Source organism: Acomys russatus, chromosome 5 (assembly GCF_903995435.1).
Source record: "Acomys russatus chromosome 5, mAcoRus1.1, whole genome shotgun sequence".
Classification (NCBI taxonomy): domain Eukaryota; kingdom Metazoa; phylum Chordata; class Mammalia; order Rodentia; family Muridae; genus Acomys; species Acomys russatus.
The window spans coordinates 48,073,395-48,094,643 of NC_067141.1; the positions used below are offsets into that span (position 1 = coordinate 48,073,395).

At 43.4% G+C, this 21,249-nt stretch overlaps 1 protein-coding gene across 2 annotated transcripts in view; it reads right to left on the reverse strand.

Annotated features, from left to right (window-relative positions):
* Glis3 (GLIS family zinc finger 3) overlaps nucleotides 1-21,249 on the reverse strand; it is a 407,159-nt gene that overhangs the window by 9,075 nt on the left and 376,835 nt on the right. For both annotated transcript variants that reach the window (XM_051146301.1, XM_051146302.1), the window contains one exon: nucleotides 12,403-12,581. In XM_051146301.1, the coding sequence (XP_051002258.1) occupies nucleotides 12,403-12,581 (179 nt within the window). The remainder of the gene's footprint in view (nucleotides 1-12,402; nucleotides 12,582-21,249) is intronic.

Genomic DNA, 21,249 nt, shown 5'->3' on the forward strand with positions numbered 1-21,249 from the left:
CAGCCACGTGAGAGCCATGGTCTAGCTGCTTTTCTCTTCCTGTGGTAAATAGCATGAACAAAAAACAATATGCAAAGGAAAAGGATTATTTCACCTTCCATGTTCAGGTAATAGTTCATCATTGAGGATGGCAGGGCAGGAACTCAAGGCAGGAACTGAAGTAGAGGCCACACACTGCTGACTTCCTTTGGCTTGCTTGGCTCCCTACCTCTCTATAACCTAGGGCCACTGACCCAGGCATACTACCACCCACAGTGTGCCAGCAGTCAGTTACGAAGACGCACTAAGGGCAGTCCTGATGCAGAGAACTCTTCAGAGTTCTCTATTCCCAGGTGACCCAACTTTGTGTCAAGGTGACACTAACTAGCACAGGCCAGCTCTGAAAAAAATAGAAATTCTGATGGAAAATAGGAGAGAGGGAGAGGGAGAGGGAAAGGGAGAGGGAGAGGGAGAGGGAGAGGGAGAGGGAGAGGGGGAGAGAGAGAGAGAGAGAGAGAGAGAGAGAGAGAGAGAGAGAGAGAGAGAGAGAGAGAGAGAGAGAGAGAGAGAAAGGGGGCGGTGTTTCACATCTCCTGGCTCTTCTCATTTCTTTGCCCACATCAAGGCTATAGTTCTCTTAGGAAACTGAGACCTCTCCCTTTGAATGCCTTGTGTCATCCACCACAGAGGCCCATGAGAGGAGAGGGATTAACAGGTTACCAGGTTACCAGCCCCATCAGTCTATAGTTTGGGGCTCATGCATTATTAGACTAATTCCTTGCACTAAAGTTTTGTTCAGGGAACAACCTTGGAGACTACGCACTCCTTACTTGATGGATACTTTAATGTCAGGACACCTTAAAGAGGCCTTCATGCACAGCCACATGATACTTCTTCTTTGGAACTAGGTAGTTCAAACAAATGGCATGGAAGCATTTGGTTATATAGCTGGCATTTGGTTCATTTGATGCCATGCAAATAAAGTAGGAAACTCTCCCAACAATTCCAGTATTTCTAAATAGCCAGACACTTCAAATTTTTTACGTCTAGCCTTTACCTTGACACAAACCAGTGACAGAACTAAAATGGCCTTTATATAACTGTCCCCTAAGTTCAGAGCTCTCTCAGTGGCAGTTCCTATGCGTAGATATTTCAAAAGAATAGTCTGCTATTCTTTTTGCTTCTTGGACAGCTGTTCTAAAGAAGCAAAGGATCTAGCATTTGCTGGTTCAGAGGCAAGAACTGACCCAATGGTTTTACACAGATAATCTTCATACTGACCACAGCCTTTCAGATAAGTTGTATTGTCTACAGCTTACTGAAGAAGAAACAGCCAAGGTAGAGTAACTCATGTAGACCTCCTGTCCCCACATTTCAGAACCAAGACTCTAATCTTGGTCTATTTGCTGACATAGTCCATGACAAATGCTGGTACCAGAGCACAGACCACAGCTGCCCATGGTTGTCAAAGCTCTGAAGGTCCATGAGCTCTGCTAGCTCAGTGGTACCCAGACCTACAGCAGGAAAAGAGAAGGATGGCAAAGAAGGTTTAATTAGTGCATCTGTCCCTGTCTTTCCAAAGGCCATTCTGGCTTTCTACAGCACTTAGGCCATGCTGCATACATGGAACCTCTCAGGATATCAAGTGAGAAGGAAGATGAAGCTATCGGATGCAGATGAATCCTTCCATCCTGGATGTGAGGGAGGGCATGCTGAGGGCATCCCTTGAGACTGAAGCCAGAGAATCTCAGTGGATGTCATAAGCATTCACTCCACCTGGGCAGGATTCATGTGTTCCTGGGCTCCAAGAAAGAGGCAGAGAAGCAGGACTTCTGGGAAAGGCCTGGAAACCAGTGTCTAACAAGGACTGTCTTACATGTCATTTGGAAAGCTCTAAGGACACCATAAAATGATCTTTAAAAAAAAAAATCTGAAATCCCCATCATCTCAAGGGCCTGGATTCCATTTGAAATGGGAGAGGCAAGGTCTCCTGAGGGGCATCTTCTCTCTTTGGGCCGGACCATGTTTTCTGCTGGACCCTGGGACCCTAAGTGACTGTGAATCACAGGACCAGCAGGCATCAGTCAGATGATTTGCCTGGCTCCTTCCTCTAGTGTCTTTTATGAGTCAGTTCTTGGCCAGTGTGAACGTGTGGGACCTCATTTGAATGATTCAGTCTTCTACCTACTGTTGTCTCTATAATCATCACGTGACCTAGATTTCTATTGTTTGGCTGCAAAGAAGGTCCCGAGTGACACCTGCTTTACCAACTAGAGGACTTCTTGTTTCTCTGACTCTCAATCTGTGGTTATGCAATCTCCAGCGCCCCAATCCAGGAGTGAGAAAGAGTCCTGGCTCAGGGGAAAGAACATGGAAAACTGTCTATGTGGGTCTGAGATAAGCAAGTGGGCAGTCTTTCTGAAACCTCACAAACATCCCTGGATCACAGGACCCTTATCATTTTCTTCCACTGGCCACCAGAGAATCAGACTCTGTGTCCTCTCAGAATGTAAGGACACTGGCTGCCAGTGTGCCTACACACTCTACACCTGCCACCCCTGCTCCACCTTTTCCTCAGAGCCACCATCTTCCCACGGGCACTTTGCAGAGTCAACTCTGATGAGTGCATCCAATTGACAGAGGCCTTCCTTGCTTACTTAATTCGATAATATTTTAATATTTAAGTTTGCAATATGTATCTTGAAATGTGTAATGCCCTACAGGGAATAAAAAGATTATGGCATTGTCTGGGAAGGAAATATTCTGACTATCGAACTCTGAGTCTGTCTAAATTGTCAAGGAACACAATTATTAACTAATATAATATACAACAGACATCCTTTAGGTAAATACAAACAAACTCAGAAGCACAGTGGACTTTTGTGCCTTTTTCCCCCCTCTCCTATTAATATAGGTTTAGTAGTCAGAATAGGACCTGGTACATAGCAGAAAATGACCATGTGACAATGAATCAAGGAATGAGTGATTGAAGCCATGGTGTAGCCTTTGGTGAAAGTCCTGACGGTAGAAAGGACCACTGCTGAGCTGAAAGACCAGGACTCAGGATGCTTGCACGTGTGGTACACAAGTTTAGGAGATGCTGTGACATCTATTTTTATCATGGGATTTTTGTTAAGTGGAGGAAGATGAACTAAGGTGATAAAAACAGGCTGGGCTTTGGCTAGTTTGATTCCTGTTGCTGTGATCAAACACTCTGACCCAAACCAACCTGGGGAGACAGGAGCTTACTCCCAGGTCAGAGATCATTATCAAGGGAAGTTCAAGTGCTTGGAGGCAGCACAGCTTGTTGCTTCTTAGAGCATTCCCTCTGTCCCGGGGAACAAGCTCACAACCAAAGAAGCACAGCAGAAACCATGGACCTTGCTCCTTGCTGGCTCTCCTGCAGGCTCACATACAGCTAGCTTTCTTAAATAGGCCAAGATTACCTACCGAGGAGTTGTGCCACCCATTGTGGACTTGGCCCTCCTTACATTAATTAATAAGTAAAACAGTAACTCCTACCCCCACATGCACATAAATCTCTTCTGTGCAAGCCTTTCACTGAGTCTCCCTTCTCAGGCGACCGTAGGTTGTGCCAAGTTGACAGTTAAAGCTAACTAGGATGGGCTCTTTTGCTGTTCTGCATCACTGTTTTTCACTGGATGCCAGACAGACCATTAAACCTGAAGACAGTACAAAAAGTGGGTAGGAGAATTGAGAGTTAGCAATATACTGCCCTTTCCCACACACATGATTACAATGAAGAATGGATTCTTTACAGTCAACTGCAACCCGACAGACAATGATGTCTATGAGAGTAGAATGTAAGCAAAGGCGGTAATGTAAACATAGGCATTACTGTACACTCTTGTGGAGGAACTGCTACATCAGGCCTGACCTAGAGATGCAAGGGGCTTTTGGTAATGATTGGGACCGATTCAGATTTCCTGAGTCATGTGGCCACAATGATGAGAAATCTGAGAACTTGCGTTGGGGTGGGTGACATGAGGTTGGGCTTGGTGAAGAAACGCAGAATGGGAGGGGCTGGCGGTTACACACAAATGGTCGAGAAGACATGCCTAAGTGCTTCTACTTCCCCGGAACCGTGACTTTAGGGGTACAGTTCTTGAAGGCCTTGCAGAAGAACGAAATGGAGGGTTTAGTCAGGACGCTTTGATTAGATTAGAGGAGAAAATTCCTGCTATCCGAAAGAGCCCTACCACTTGTAAGAAAACCAACGAAGAATTCTATGGCAACTGAGATGGTTTTGCAACACGGTACTGAGCCGAATAGGGGCAGACCGAGCCACTTCCAGGCCTGTGCTGTTCGGTTTTCTATTTTATTAACACACTGACCTCACTACCAGTAACTCGGATGTTCCCTGCTGTGTGGGTTTTAATTTTTCCCCTATAAAGAGAGAACCATAGATCTTCACATTTTTGTCCTAAACTATGAATTGTTTATCATGCATACCAAAGAAAATTCCAAAAAAATGCAAGGATCACATGTTGCCATTAACACAACCATCCATATGGAGTTTGGCAGGGCCCTTAAAATGGAGTTATGAGGAAAAGTATTTTTTCCTTAAAATTCTGTTCACTGAAGACCAAACTTAATGAGTTTCAACTACAAAGAAGAATTTTTCTTTCTGAAAACCTGTTATTTCTTCCTCAAAATAATGAAGAAAAAAAAAAACCTCACTTTATTTAGAACATTTGCCATAGGCTACTTTACAATTTTGTGACAGGTAAGTCATGATAGGCAATGAAATGGAAAATTTTTTCCTAGGCATTTCCTTCTCTTCAACAAACTTTTGATATTCTTGAAATTCAATTTTCAATTAAAAAAAAAAAGCACAAAAACAAAGTGTTTCACTGCAAAGAATACAGCTTGACTGATGGGTGAATGAGCAGGCAGGCAGCTAAGATGGTTCAGAAGCCGAGTCACCGTTCCTGTCAGAGATTCCCTATTATTAAAACTTCCCTCAGTGATCAGCGGTGACATGAAAAGGTATTTAGTCATGCTGCTAACTAAAGGGAAAAATTAAAGCAAGCTACCCAGCTTTGCGTAACAGACTGACAACCAGGAAAATAACATCTCCTGATAAGCAACAGGAGTTCAGTGTCCGCTGGGTAGAACGCAAAACCGGGACGGGTTGCTTCCCTTAGAAAGACGCCCCAAACATTAGTCCACAAAGTTTTCTCCAGAAACATTTCTTGAGAAAGTCTGTAAAAATATAGTGTACTGCTGTAAACACAAAAGCATGTATGTCCATAAACTGAAGAGACATGCCAGAAAAGCATGTCTCAAAAGGCCTATTAATAGGCTAATGAGTTCAAAAGATGACAGCACACAGAATGTGTGTGAAAATCATATGGTTGACTGAGGCACAAGTTTGCCAAGGCTAACTTCTGCAAGAGGCCTTCTCCTCTTCTCTTCTTCTTCCTAGTCATTTGTATTTATTAAAAATATTTGTTAAGCACCATGAGAAGATATTGTATCTGCTTTGCACACTTGAGTGTTTTTATTGAACAAACACAACATGCTAATCTGGTAGGTTTAATCACATGGTCAGGCTGTGTGCTCGCACACACGCTTCTGTATGCCGATGCTTCCAGTAGTCACGTCACAGATGTAGGTTCCATAATCCACCGCTCAGGCAGCAATTCTGGCTCAAGATGACCACCTTACACCCCACCCCTTCCCACAAAACCTGGGATGCTGACATGCCACTGAGCTCACACCTACACAGCTAAATTTAACTTTTGTTTTTGTAGAATTAGCACGCTGTCAGAACGTATCAAGCACTACTTATGTAAAATGGTGCTTGGGGTAACTGCGTGGTAATTAAGTATCAAAAGTAATTAAGGATTTCTGAAACTCTAATCACCAATCCTTAGTACTCTACAGGCCTTAGTCCTCCCAGGGCTGATACTGAAAAGAACTCCTGATTATGGCTGCTGGTAACATCTGAAGAGCATTAAGTACACTCCGTAGCTCATTTCTTTTGTAAATATGTCACAAGTTTCTCAGTGAAGTCGATGACATTTGATTTCTAATCACTTATATGTGTCTTCCTGGGATTTCAGAATTGTGGCATGCTCACACTCTACTTAAGCAATACAATTTCTAGACTTTATGCTTTTGCAATTTCCCATTTAATTGTGACTAAATTTCCCATAGAGGGGGAGGATGTTTACTGCCTTTTTATAAAAAAAATGTCTTAAAAGTTAATTTTTAAAGATTTAACATCCTAAATCCCCAGCAATGACGTCAGTCACGGCAAAACTGCAAAGAACTCTTCACGGAAAGTGCCACTGCGTAACTGTGGTCAGCAAACAGCCAAGGGCAAGAGGTGGACTGAACTTCTACCTGCCACAGCATTCTCATTTCCACAGTGTGCTGTGATTTCCAGAGCTGGAAAGATATGTTGGTTAGAACAGTCCGTTTACACTGTGTTTTGTTCTCCGAGGCCTGTTGGTAGCTGGAAACCCTTTGTCCCCTGTGCAGTCAATCCGAACTGGGTTTGACATGCTTATGGCTTCATACCGAGGTAAGAAAATGCCACCATTGTCTGGCCACTGTCTGGCTTGCTCCTTTGGAGGCTCAAAAACAGAGCATATTTTAAATCATGAAAAGCTTATAAACCACACGGACTGTGACCAAAAGCAAGGCCCCTTACTTCCTACTGATACCGGACTGGCATCGAATAGCCTCATGGTGTTTTCCTAATGAAGCCGAATAGCTAGAGCATGGCTGATGGGATGTTGGCAACCGGAAACTCCAAAAGAGTGAAAAAAATAAGAACAAGTAGTGGAAGCCTGAGAGGTATTCAAGAGTTAGCAGGAGATGGGCAAAATCTGGGCAGAGCCCTTAACGGACTGCCTGACTTCCAAGAGGCAGTCTGAATGAATCAGTGGGCCAGACAGGTAGGATTGTCCATTTTATAGATTAGGAAAGCACTGGAGAGAACGTGAAGTGGGCCCCACAGCTTTGCATTTGAGGGAAGTCATGTAAACAAGCTTGGGCTCCATTTGGTCTCTGCCTTCTCTTCCGGAAGCCAACATAAGATGTGCAGAATATCAGCATTCCCAGAAAAATGATGGGAGAGACCCCTGTCAAGGTGACAGAGTAGAAGATGGTAGAACAGGACACTGTAGGCTCAACTAAGCTGTCCGTCTACCCAGCATGCTCTTGTACTAGCCATCTTTGTCATATAAAAACAGTGAACTTGTACCCAGCTGTTGCTACTACACCACTGCAAACAAATTCTGGAAGCTCATATTCCGTCCAAAGGCTTATGGGAAACATCTGGGTCTTCAGGAAGCCAGCTGTGACCAGAACACTCAAATCTTGGAATCAGGGGTGACACACCATGCAAGAGGAAGTTGGGCAGCCAGGTCAGTGTAACTGTAGGCTACACTGAGGGGTTATCAAAAATCCACAGAACAGCGGCAGAGGACATAGCTCACTGGGTAAAATGCTTGCAACACAAGCATGAATATTGTGGATCCTTGGTACACACACATACACACACACACACACACACACACATACACACATGCACAGGCACACATGTGCGAATCTGTAGCCATACTGCTGTGGGGTATAGACTCAATCAGATCCCTAGAATTATCAGCTGGCTTGCCTAGCCAACTGATGTGCACTGGGTTTTGTGAGACTCCCTGTCTCAAAAAGTAGTGTGAGGCATGAACAAAGAAGGAACTGATCTTGTCCTCTACCTGCTATGCATACTTGTAACCACGAACACATGTGTGCAAACCTACAGGAACACATCTGTATAAACACACATATATATCACACAGACACAGGCATGTGAGTAGACACACACACACATAGGTTGTCCTCTAGTGTCTATGTGCAAATGTACCCAGAAACACATGAGCACACACCCACAGGAACACATCTGCATAAACAAATACATATACCACACAAACATACACACACAGAGGGGAAAGCACAAAGGAGTATGACACGTGGCCTGCAAGTACTCTGTGTCCAGTGTATGTAAGGGAGAGGCAGAAGCAGAGGTCTATCTAAGGCTAAGTGTACTTCTCTTGAGTGGGAACCCCTGGGGTAGTGCTCACTTCTAATCTGATTAAGACAGCATTACGGGGGCTTCTGCCTGTTGCAGCACCTATATTGAGTGTGCTCCATTTATTCTTTGTGATTCCATCCTTCCTCTCTTCAGAAAGATTGTGAATACACACAGTTCCACAGTAAATCTCCTATCATTTTCCCCAATTTCAAAGTTGCATATGAGAGAAGCTCCCTCCCTCTCTCCCTCCCTCCCTCCCAGTCCTTTGTTTGAGTGTTCCAAACAGTGCAATCTAGTCCTGACAGCTAGGAGCACAAACCTCTTTATGAGGTTTGTAAAACACCAGGGTGACCCACATCCTTTCCTCCACTTTGGGTTTAACCCGTGCAGCCAGCAGGATGCCAGCAAGCTCCCTGCATCTCTCTGCCTTGCATTCTCCACTGTGACATTTACAGTCTTCCTTGTGCCCTTTGCTTCGCTTCAGGAGGGAATGGCCTTCCTCCATACCTGCCCTGGGAACTATTCATCTCCAAACTCTTTTTCAGGTACCACTCTATAAGCCTTTGATAACATCTTTGTCACAATGCATCAGGTTCCTTTTACCCCTTTCAAGTATTGCAGTATGGCAGCCATTAAATGGTATTCTTGTTGCCCGGTACTTAGAAGGTGACCAGCAAACACCCGTTGAACTGAACTTGGCCTCTACATGATGTGTCCAGAAGAAGGAAGACTGTGAAAATTCTCTCCTAGGAATTCCCATGGCATTTGAACAAGCAGCAGTGAATAGGGCATTTAAAAAGAAATTATCCATTAGCACCGTAACAAAAATGTACAAATATCAACTCTCGGGCAACTAATCCAGGCAAAATTCTGAAGCCTGCCTGGGCAAGAGAATTATCCTAACAAGAGAAAAGAACAGGCTTGCATGATTGGAAAGAGTGCCGTACGTTGACATCTAAAAGAAAAGCTCAAATGTCCTGAGAAGTTGCCTTAGAGATATCTCCCAAACAGAGACTGGAAAATGCTATCAACACTCAAACATTAAGAAGAAAGGGCGCCTTATCCTTTTTACTAGTGAAGGCAACCTGAGTGATGAAGGGGATGTTAATCAGTAAAACCAAGGTGAGGAAACTTGAAAGGGTGCTGGTGTTAACCCTTACATCCTTTAATTCTTATAAAAATACAAGCGCAGCACACAATGTCTAAGTTCAGGACCAATGGTGGATGACTGACAAAGCTTGGAGGACCTCCTTTTCTTCCTTAGCTCAAGACCAAAACCTTTCTGAATTCTGACCTTGTAAGATTGATGTTAAGAAAATCGCATCTGAGGAGAGTCACTGCATCTCCCCAAGGAGAGGTGGGCTGATGATGCTCTCTAAAGCCATGAACATCACCCCATCTTCAAGGAAGGAAAACTCTGACACAGTTTGTGGCTTAAAGAATGATGTTTTAGTACAAGAGGACAAAATTTGCTCTCACTGGGATGCCTTGTAGCTCTGTCCAGTAAGTGGGAGCAACAAAACGAGACAGCTGCAGCTCATAGGTACACCTGGGTAAGATGGTTCACATACCCCTTTCTTGAAAAACAACACACGTGCTGTGGTGGAGCTGGGCAGTGGTAGCACACACCTTTAATCCCAGCATTCAAGGAGACAGAGGCAAATGGATCACTGGGAGTCTGAGACCAGCCTGGTCTACAAAGTGAGTTCAGGACAGTCAGGGCTGGACAGAGAAACCCTGTTTAGAAAAACTAAAACCAACCAACCAAACAAAAACCCAAACAACAACAACACAAAAGGAAAAACAAAACAAGAAACCCAGCACATACATTTTTGTCCTTATCTAAGGACTGGTTGGTGAGAAATGCTGGCACAGGGATCCTTCCCCACCTCAGGAACTTGCTTAGTAAGGACAAGGCTGCATCTGTGTCCCTATCCCTTCACCGATGACTAAAGCATGGGCAGTTTCTTTGCAATCTCATCATAGTAGCTACTTGGCCATCTTCCTGGAGCAACTCATGAATTTTCATTTTCCTGAACTATATCCTGAATGTAATTTATGGCTGATAGTATCTGTTTCTCTTTGGCTATACAAGTTTTTAACAATTAAGACAGTGGAAGGTTAAAAAAGAAAGTCCAACATTTTAAAGCTGAAATATATTCATTGTTTATCTTTCAAAGGAGAAATGTAGAGAAAGAGAATTTGCCGAAGGAACATGGAGGATGCTCTCTGGGTCCTCTCGGTTTATTATTTATCTGCTCAATGAGAAGGTGCCAATTACTTATCCAGTAAATACTTGTTAAATGCCTACTTGGCACCAAGTATCATGCTCCGCCCCCATCTCCCATCCCCCCATCCCCCAGGCTACAAACATGAGCCTTGTTCTCAGAGCTGATAAAGAAAAGAGAAGGGAGGAAGATGAGACTGCAATGAGCTGAGCACACACCTGCCCCTGGCACTTTTCTCATCAGCTTCTTGTAACAAATGAAGAAAGGAGAGAGATGACACTGTCCTCACTGGCAACTGTGAACCAAGGCACAAACCCTGCCCATGCACGTGGAGTTCAGAGTCGACGGGAGTCCCATTAGTTAGTACTGGCCCCCTTCACAACCCTCTTACAAAGTTTTCTTAGGAAATAAGGATGTGATGGGGGTGGGGCGGCAAGTGTTAGCTTGATTAAAGACAATGTATCAGCATTTTAGCTAAATTTCTTTCTGGTTAGGTTTTCTACCTGTAGGTTAAGTTTTCAAGTTTTTAAACACTGTTTTCCTAGCTGTAATTGAAGCAGGGTAGACTGTGTTTCACTGGACCTAAGCCACCGCCAACAGCCGCCAACTACGGGATGCACTGGCTGAGAGATAGACCCAGATATCAGCAGTGTTGAAATTTGGACATTAAAACGGTGTTTCATGGAAATGGCTTACTCTGACTTCCACAGAGCCCATGTCTGAGCTGCCAACCTCCCTCCTAGAGGGGTGCAAGTAGCTTTCCAGAACACGGCCTTGGGTCTCCCTTCATCAGACAAGCGGCTTCCCTGCCCAGGAAGAGAACTCCTTTTCCTTTTTTATATATCTCACCTATGCACCTATAGCAAGCACTTTCAAAATCCTCTCCTGGCATAACAGAAATGCAGAAAGATGCTCACAAGTAGAAAAAAGTGTAAACTACCATGGAATGGAAAAGTCTATGCTTTGTTGGGAAATAGTGGACAAGTGCGGAGTGGGGGAGATGGAAGAATGACACTGAGCCAATGACCCTGGCTTGTCAATGTCCACCTTCCCTACAGACGGCCACTGTCGTTTTCTTGCCTTTTTCCCGCTGCTCAGGACTCTGCTTTGAGGCTCTTGACCAAGTTTAGCAGCACAGTCCTGTTGGAGTCTACTGTCTAGGGATCGTATTCACACGCAGAGTCAACACTGGCTTGGGAGGCCATCCTACGTTACTTCCAAGTGGTAGCCCATATAAATATATGGCATCAGTGAGAAGAGGAAGATGACAAGATCCACTTTTAGAATCATCTGGCGTCTCAGTGCACGGCATCACTTCTGCTTGCATGGAATGCTGACAACAGGAAGTAAAAGGCTTTGGCAGTTGGAGTGGCTTGGCATTTCAGTGGTCTGTGGAAGCCCTCTAGGCATGTGCTTGAACTGGTGTAATCAGTTTGAATAGAGAAAACAAATGAAAGTTGACTCAGTCCTCCAAGCACGGTCCTTGCTGAACACAGCACTGACACAAAAAGTAACTCACTGTGATTTCTCGAGTCCTTATGTTCTTTTCCTTGTATGTAAATACATAGAATCATCACTACAGGTGAAGAAATGCATTGGGTTCCGTAAGATATATGGTGATGGGTCAGCCAATTCTGGCCTCATAAGCAAGTTTATATATTAATAAAGGAGATATGTTTTATTCAGATGAACTACAAGATGGAGAGGAGAGAATGGAAGTCCTACCAAAGAAATACATATGAGACACAGTAAGTTCAGGGCCAGGGGAGATGACACAGCTGGGGAACCAGAGAAGGCTTACTGGAAAGGGTCAGCGCTCCTGGAGCTTCTTACACTGTCTCCCACTCATTCAGGAGCAAGATGCTATTGCTAGAGCCTGCCCTTGTCACAACAATGGGAACACAAGCAATCACCTTGGGCTGACAACTATGGGTGCCACAAGCCAGGTCATCTGAGGAAAATACTGTAGGATTCCATATCTTATAAGTGTGTGCTATTTGGGGGAAATTTTCTAAATGCTTATGCCTGATGTAAAATAGAACACTGGAGATCCACAACTTGACCCTAGGACACTTGATTGAAAGCGACAGCAAACGCTGCCTTTCCAAACTCCAAGGGCTGCCAGCTCCTCCTTACCCTGGACGTGGATACCATTTGGCTGAAAAGAAGAGTTGGTTTCTGGCTGGTAGGACTTCAGGAGTGAGCCTGGTGGCTGCTGGTTGTGGGGAGGCTGTGCTCTCTGTAGCAGTGACGGAGGAGGAGCTGGAACCCTTCCCGGACTGATGTGGTGAGGAGACGGAGTCGGAGGTGCAAACCTGGGAAAACGATTACAAAAGGCAGCATGACCAACTCTTCAAAGCCCGTGAAGTCCCCGTTCTGGCCCCACACAAGCATGACAATCCGCTCTCTCAAAAACCCTTCCGAACCCTTCTCTCTCCCGTCCAACAACCAAGCCCGTCTCTGAGAAACAGAGGGAAGAAAAGATGTGCCAACAAAGCATATCTTAGTCACAGTTTGGGTTTGTCAAGTTTCTTAAACTGTATTGCAAATCCTCTGGGCTTTGTGAAATTCAAAGCATATCTTTTGCCAGGCCCTTTTCCTGCTAATTTTAAAATCCGTTCACATTTTAGGGGAAATTCAATTCGTATGTTTCTGAGTCATTTACACTTAGCTCATAAACATTTTGTTTTGTAAGGCATATCTGAGGTCCAAGAAGTGTTATGGGTCCTTAGTATGACCCTCTCCTAACTGGAGACTCCTAAACAATATATTCTCTCTTGCCAAGAGTAAAGTAATGTAAAACCTCAAAGGTCAAAATGTGCCTTGAAACCCAGAACCTGAGAGGCCAGCCTGGTTCTGTGCTGGGCAGAGGACATTCCTGATGGTGTGGAGGGAATGCAATGTACGGCATTCTTTGTAGGAACGTGTAACAATTACAAGCTGGTTGGGGTTTTTGGTTTTGTTGAATCCGATGCCTTGCGTATGCTACGCATGCACTCTACCACTGGCTTCTGAAAAGAGAAGTACTGGCATTTAAACAAGGAGAAATCCCCAGGAACCTTCAACAACTGTATGTTCATCTTCTTGTGAAGGAAGACCAGCAGGTTCTGACTCACAAGATTTAGAATGGCCTTTGCCGTCTAAATGATGAAGGAAGGTAGACCTGTGAGGCCCTAAAGCTGGGAACATCCATAGAGGAATTAACGGGACGCTTAATTTGTTGGTTCGGCAGGGGACAGGGATGTTTATGATGGAGAAAGAAGCAGGGGCCTTTCAAGCCCATGAGAATAAGCAGCAAAACAATTTTGGGTAAAAACATACTAGCGGTGAAGTATTTAACCTCCTCAAAGTTCATCAACATGAAAACATTTCGTTGGTGTCGGTTTCTACTGTGCGGAAGAAAAGCTCTAGTCTGAACTGGGGCATCTGTGACATTATTTTTTATAGGGAACAAATGACTTCAAAAGGCAGGGCATAGCTGAGAAACAGAGAAGGTACACCGGACAAGTTTACAAAGTAATTCAAAAGGTTCTGAGCTAGCATATCTAAGAAGGCAGAGCTTCCACATTTACGTTAAGCGTGTGAGAGAGTATGGGACAAAATGCCACACTCCCTTTGCATTTTGCCTGTGAAGTGTAGTGAGATTAAGAAAGAAGGTTGCCTAGGAACCAAGAGGAAGAGAGGGACTCAGAGCAAAGAGGTCAGAGCATCTATGAAAACCAGATGTGAAAGGATGCCTACGAACTGGTCCTTAGGTTTCCATCCCATGGAAAGAGAGTAGCAGCTGCGTGTCCTGTGCTGGTAAATGTGCATTTTTCTGAGCACATCCTCTTAATTGGGATTATCCTGAAAAGCTATGCTGAGTGGCCCTGGGAGAAAACACAGCAAACAAATCCTGGCACCACCCTAAGAACATCTAGTAAAACCCTTAAGCCAGGATGCCCCATATGGAGGCTATTTTCTGGGGAACATGTCCTTATTGTGTCTCCAAAGTAGCTCTGAGCTTGTAGGAGAGGAATGAGCAACTGTGAACTCACAGACTTTAGAGAGAGATGGAGTCTATACTGGTACCCGACCCTGATCCCCTATTCTTGGTCCTCTGCGTTGGAGGGAGAAGGGTCTGATCTATGTCATCACCATGTAATCACAGAGATATTTCAACTTTGAGAGACAAAGTAATTAAGGCCCTTTGGCTCTCTTGTTTTCCTTCTTTGTTTGAGAATAAAAGGCACAACCACCTAGAAGTTCCTCTGGTCTCATTTTCTGGTACGTCTGCTGCCTTCTTTCAGTTCTATGACCAAAGGAGCAAAGCAGTGAGGGGCCAGCCAAGTTGGTATTGTCTGGGGACCCTGGTACAATCTGAGGACATAACCTATGACAAACAACAGGGTACATCTGACTCACATGAGCTGCATCGGCAGGGAATAGGAGTCGGGTACAAAGAATACAAAGAGAGCCCAAGGCTCTTCAAAGTAAAAATTAAATGCTTTTATCATTTGCAGTGATGTGGCCAAAGGTTAAATTAAGAACACTAAGAATGGAGACCACACAACTATAACAGTATAATTAATTTATTAAAATATTTTGTCATCTATAACGTAGCTTATATTACTCTGAGTATAGATTCTATATGTATATACCTTTATGTAATTATGTGCTCATTCCAAATGATTCTTACCACATTTTCTGGTTCCTGGCCATATGTTCTTGCCTGCTACATATTATTCAATAGAGTGAATAAGGATAAATAAAAGGGGAAATGTGGTAGGCATATGCCAAGGTTTTAGCATTATTTCATGACCTGGTAGAGTAAAATATTCCACTTAACCTTTGCTTGTTCTTTGCTATTTTAGGCGTCTTCTCTTTTCCTCACACAGTCAAGACTACACAGCACAGAGATAACATAACTTAAAAACAAAGATTTAACCTCACATAAAATATTAATGAAATTTTAAATACAAATTCTTCTAAGTGAAATCTTCATAAAGTAGCCCTCGATTTAAAAGGAGTCATTACAAAAGTTATAACTTTTGCATATACAGAGAAATTACTTATGATAAGAAGTGATCATACGTATCAGGTAACTGCCAAAAATAAGGAAACAAGTAAGAACCAACAGATTAAAATTCCAGAGCAATAACTCTCTTTATAAACAGGAATGATTTTTAAGAACAAAATCAATTTATACTAATTTACAAGAATCAATTAAAAACATTTTGTTATTTTCATCCTAGCATTTTTAGAATCAGTTTTACTTCTGCCTAAAAGCACCACATAGTATTTTAACTAAAACTTCTGACCTCTCTGTTAATTTATAAGTGCTCAGTGGCTTGCTCAGAGCTTAATGTAGAGGAGAACAGCTAATTAGGCTCAGAGGTTATGGCTGAAGTGTGGAAAGTGAAGACAGATCCTGCAGTAAGGGGCGGGGGCCTCAGACACATCTGAAAACAGCATATACCAGGAAAGACAGATGTTACCAACTCAAATCAAGAATCCACAGAACCCAAGAAATCTAGTAGTTTTAGACCATTTTATACAACATAAACCAACAGAGGATGAAAAAGGAGACTGAAGCCTGTGAGTTGCTACCACCTTTCCTACTGTGGCTGCAGAGAAGGGGAGCCTCCCTGTCCTGTCTCCTAAGTGTCTGAAGCGATTTTCCAATCTGAGCCTCAATTTGTATCTAAATGAGCATGTTCTGTGTAATTTGTACAGGTTATGGGATGTGGAGGAGCAGGGCGAGGAGGGGGTAAGGAGAGGGGAGGAGGAGGAGGAGGAGGAGGAGGAGGAGGAGGAGGAGGAGGAGGAGGAAGAAGAAGAAGAAGAAGAAGAAGAAGAAGAAGAAGAAGAAGAAGAAGAAGAAGAAGAAGAAGAAAAGAAGAAGAAGAAGAAAAATCATGGGGTGATGATGTAGAAAATATTTTTGATGCTAAAATAAAAAAATTCAATGCTACACATTTTGGATCTAATAAAAAAATTCAATGCTAATGACAGGTTATAGTTATTTCTATTTTTTCCTCTACAGAGTATTTCATTCCCTAAATACATCAGGTCACAGCAGTACCTCTCTATCTATTCTGAGTTACACTGTATCCAAGAGGCATAAGAAAGATCTTCCTATGCCAGCTGAAGATCTGCAATGGTCATTTCAGAGATTTTCTTCCACTTATGCTGCAAGTGCCTTTCATAGGGCCTCAAAAGAGATGACTGCTGTATAAACAGGCACATAACAGAGTAGGGGAAAAATACCCACTTACCAGAAACAGAACACACAAAAGCAAACCAGAACTGAGTCAACCATTTCCACTCACTTGGTGGGGAGTTGTATGACCTTATAATGAGCAATGGTTTGCCAAGAAAAGGAGGCACGGAGAAGGCTTCGAAGCCCCATACACATCCTCTTGCAAAGGGGGGACTTAAAGGGTCTTGTAAACACTCGTTTATTCACACCTCAGAAGCCAGCTGATCACCTAGTGCTGCTCTTTCCTCTTACAGGCCCCTTTCCTACTTTCCTTGTCCTACTTTGACTAACATCACGACCCCCAATGGCAACGGGTAGGCAGGACAGCATAAAGAGGTCCCCCTTCTTCAAGATGCAGGACCTAATCCTCGACTATCACCAGACAGTAGGTCCCAAGGGGGGGGGGGGACGAGCACACTCCAAGTTCACATGCAGAAAACTGAGAAGGGATGGTCAAACAAGTGGACGCAGAAAGACAAGACAGATCAGACGTCAGAGCACACAGGCTTGGACTGTGGTACTTTCTTTTTACTAGATAAGTAAGTCTGAATAAATCCTCTAACTCTCCCAGCTTCCATAGCCAAGTGTAAAACAAAGATAGCCTCATTTCCCTCAGAACTGCAAAGCATGAGATTAATTATGATTTTTTTTTCATTCAGGAGATATAAACTAGGCACTGGCCAACTGAATATAGAGCTGTTTTAAGTGCCAAGGGCAGAGCAACGCTTCTTTATTTCTGGGAGTTAATGAAAGGAATCAAGCAGGTAGATCTAAGACTAAGTAAAACACAGTGTTGGGCTAGCAAGTGAGTGTTACAGAGAAAAACCAGCAGTAGATCTGATGGTACACTGTGCAGAAGTTGACATTTGGAAATCATGGCTATCAGTGACCTTAAAACTAGGAATGTCTGACAGCTTTTAGGTGATCACTGCATGCCGAGGGAATGGACGACTGATCTAAATGAGCATCCATGAGAACACTGGTTCTCTTTAAAAAAAAAATATTTTATTAATTTACTCATATTACATCTCAATTGTTAGCCCATCCCTGTATCCTCCCATTCCTCCCTCCCTCCCTCCCATTTTTCCCCTACTCTCCTCCCCTATGTCTGTGACTAAGGGGGAACCTATTCCCCCTGTATATGCTCATAGGGTATCAAGTCTCTTCTTGGTAGCCTGTTATCCTTCCTCTGAGTGCCACCAGGCCTCCCCATCAAGGGGATATAGTCAAAAATGGGGTACCAGAGTTCATGAGGAAACTGGTTCTCAATCTGTAGGTTGTAACCCCTTTGGGGGGTTATCTAAGACCATCAGAAAACACAGCTATTTATAGTATGATTCACAACTATAGCAACGTTAGTTCTGAAGTAGCAATGGAATAATTTTTATGGTTGTGGGTCACCATAACATACATAACTGAATTAAAGAGTCACAGCATTGGGAAGATTGAGACTCGCTGCTGTAGGGCATCCCTAGCGTATGGTTTTTGGCGACCCAGAACCTAAGAACTACTCAGGATTATGGTCCTCGTGCTAAGTTAGAACACTTATGGAAGGCTCAGAACGGGGGGAGGGGGTGGCGTGGAAAGCCAAGGAAACCTTTTCTCTCTTGACATTTCCAATATGGGAACTAACATTGACGAATGTGGTTCATTTTCCAGCTCCAGGAGGAGTGAGTCTTGGGGGTCTGTAAGGGTCTTGGTGCTGACTTAGTATCTGAGAACCATCATGGACCATTCCAGGTGGAGGGGCTCTGGAGTGCCCTTTCTGGATGAGAATAAAAGGTCAAGAATGGTGAAGGTACTTCCTCTACCATGATAATCTACTTCCCCACACACTACTTATAGGAAGTCATGGCACACTTCTCTTCTCGGATTCAAACCAAGCCAGTGGGTCAGAGAGAAATGGGAGGTGACTCGTAAGGGCATAGGACATTTTAATCTTTATCATTATTCAGTGGAAAGTGTATCGGTAACCCACTGCCTTAAAAAAAAAAAATCGACGACGAATGTGTTGCTCCTTGGTTTTAGTGAGCCTGTGCAATCTAACAAGTTCTTCCTGCACAAGCAGTTCGGGCACTAGTCTCCCCAACGGACACTCTTCTAGGCTAAGGCTCCTTTCCTTGTCTATGAGCCTAGACTAATATGACATGAGCTTTAAGATATGTTTTTGAAAATAAAATTTGCTGACGACTGCCTTGCAGGTCACACACATGTCCTGCGTGCCTTACTTTCGTCCACTTGTGCTATGCACACAATGGTTCCAGTCAGCCATGTGGGGCTTTGTTATAGCACTGCTCTGGGTTTTTACACTGCAGAAAGGGGAGACTTGTGCGTTTTCATGGTCAGTTAGAGTACATGTTGACTGGTACGTGTTTGGATAGTTTCCCCCAATCCTCTTTGTCTTACATTGGGGCTGTAGACCTACCAAAAAAAAAAAAAAGAGAGAGAGAATGCATGAACAGCTAGTTTCATTGTACCCACACAAAAATATTATTGATTTGCTGCCTGGGAGCAGAACTAATGGATACAAACTGCCCTACGATAGATCTGCACTGAGACTTTTTTTTTTCTCCAAGGAACTGTAGGGTATCATCTGTGGGGGTTTTAAAATTCATCTGTGAAAACTAATCAATGAAAAATGGCTTGCCGTTGGTCCACTGCAAGGGTAGGGGGAGAAATCCTTTTCAAAAAGGTAAAAAGAAAAGCACAGTTTTAAGGATTTCACATCTGATTTAACATCTAAAAAAAAAAAAAAAAAAAAAAAAAACCAGCCCAATGATAATACTGCACTTTGTATAGCCAGTCAGCTCTCCATTTTAGTGGACTTTAGTGGTCTTTATAACGATTTATGAATCACTTCATGAATTCCTGGCTGATTCATCTCGGTGACTATAGTATCTACTTATACTTCCCTTCTGTCTCACAAAAGAGACACTTGGACTCAGTTCAATCCAGATTTGTCCCCAAATGAATCACAGCACGTTACTGGGGGAACTGCAGATTGAATTCGGCTTCTGGGACAATTGGGGGCAGCTCTCAGTAATGAAGAACCGTCTGCTGGGAGGTGTGGGTAATTGTAAAACCGTCCATCTGGGCAGAACCAATGCTGGCCAAGAGCTGTGTGTTCATCCAAGGAGTTGGTCTTCAGTCAAGGAGCCAAACCAGTGCTCTGGAAAGGAGAGCTCTGTCTCCTTCTAAACAGCTGGGTCAATAATTACTGCAAACAACTCATCAAAACGGAGGAGCTCAGGACCTAAAACTGATCCCCAAGCTTCTTGGGAACATGATACAAGTGTGTGAAATGATCATAGGGCTTTAAAATGTGATCCAATAATATATTATACTGAGTGAGCACTTATGGAAATGGAGTATACAAAGTGACCTGCAGGAGAGTTATTCCATTTGGGTACAGGGAACAAGCTATAAAGTTAAGAAAATAATCAATGCCAAAGGCTAAGAATTATATATAAACATGTATTTTTTTTTTCTGGTAAACTCTGAAGTACTGCCAAGGGTACTGCTGTTTTCCTTTGTGGAAAAGTAAAACGGGGGACAGAGAAGAGATCTATGGTACACAAGAGCAATGAATTCTGCAGAAACAAGAGCTGAGATTTCTGAAATATCTGGACTCCAGGGTTGGCTGTGACTCAGTCATTTTTTTCTGTTCCAGAATCTGATATGAATGGGAGGGAAAAAAAAAAGTCTCTGATTCTGCCAAATTCTCCTTCAAAAGAGTACTAACCAAAAAGAAATTTTGTCTGGGGTAGTCTTGGACATTTGATTTAAAAAAAAAAAATGTTCTGAAAAGAACATTTCTGCAGTGATGCCAGTCTTCCTAGGTTGCTGTGAGTGGGCTTAACCAAGTGGGTTAGCTCAGTGCCCTCCAGCAAGGTGTCTGTCTCTTGCTCAGCATGGCAGCCATGTTCAATGTGCTTTCTGACAGAATGAATGTGTCATCAGAGAGTAACACCAGAAGACACGATAACGAGAATATGCTAGCAAGAAAAAAAGATGTTTATTTTGCCTAAACATGAGAAAGGGGCACAAGGATATCCTACACGGACTACCCTAAACTTTTCCTCATGGCATCAAAATGCAAACAGTTTCTTTAACATCTATGTACCTTTGAGGATCAAGTTTAAGTGTGACTTGTGCCTTATATGGTTAGATACATTCAAAAGCCGGTGCCAAATGAGACTACAACAACCACTATAATCTGTGAATTTTAGCAAACTATCTGAGAGGTAGTATCTGAGTCACTGTTTGGACGTGGGTGGTTCCCCCCCCCCCCCATCTTTGGAACATCAGGTAACTATTCAGGAATCTTCGCTATTCTCTTGAATGTAAGGCTCAGTAGATGACTAGACAAGTCAATGGAAGGAATCAGTGTTTTAAAGGCCACAACCAATCAGAAAAGAGCTCATGCTTCTCCTGGGTGGGAAGAGAGTAACTCCTTGGCCATTTACTGTCACCTTGCATCTGGAGCACCTTCACTCAGCAAAGACAAGTCCCAAGTGCGAGGACTTAGCATTAGTCATTGTTATCAAAGAGCTTCTTGGTGGAACACCCCATTCTTCCAGAGACTCAGCTCCCTACTTGGTGTCAATTCCTGGGCCCTGTTGGATGAGTCTTTTGCTCAACTGATAAACATCTCTTTGGAAATTACACTTGTTTCTGTTTCTAAAGGAAGCATCTGTTCCAGAAGTGAATATACGTCTAAGAGAATGTTCCTAACCATTTGC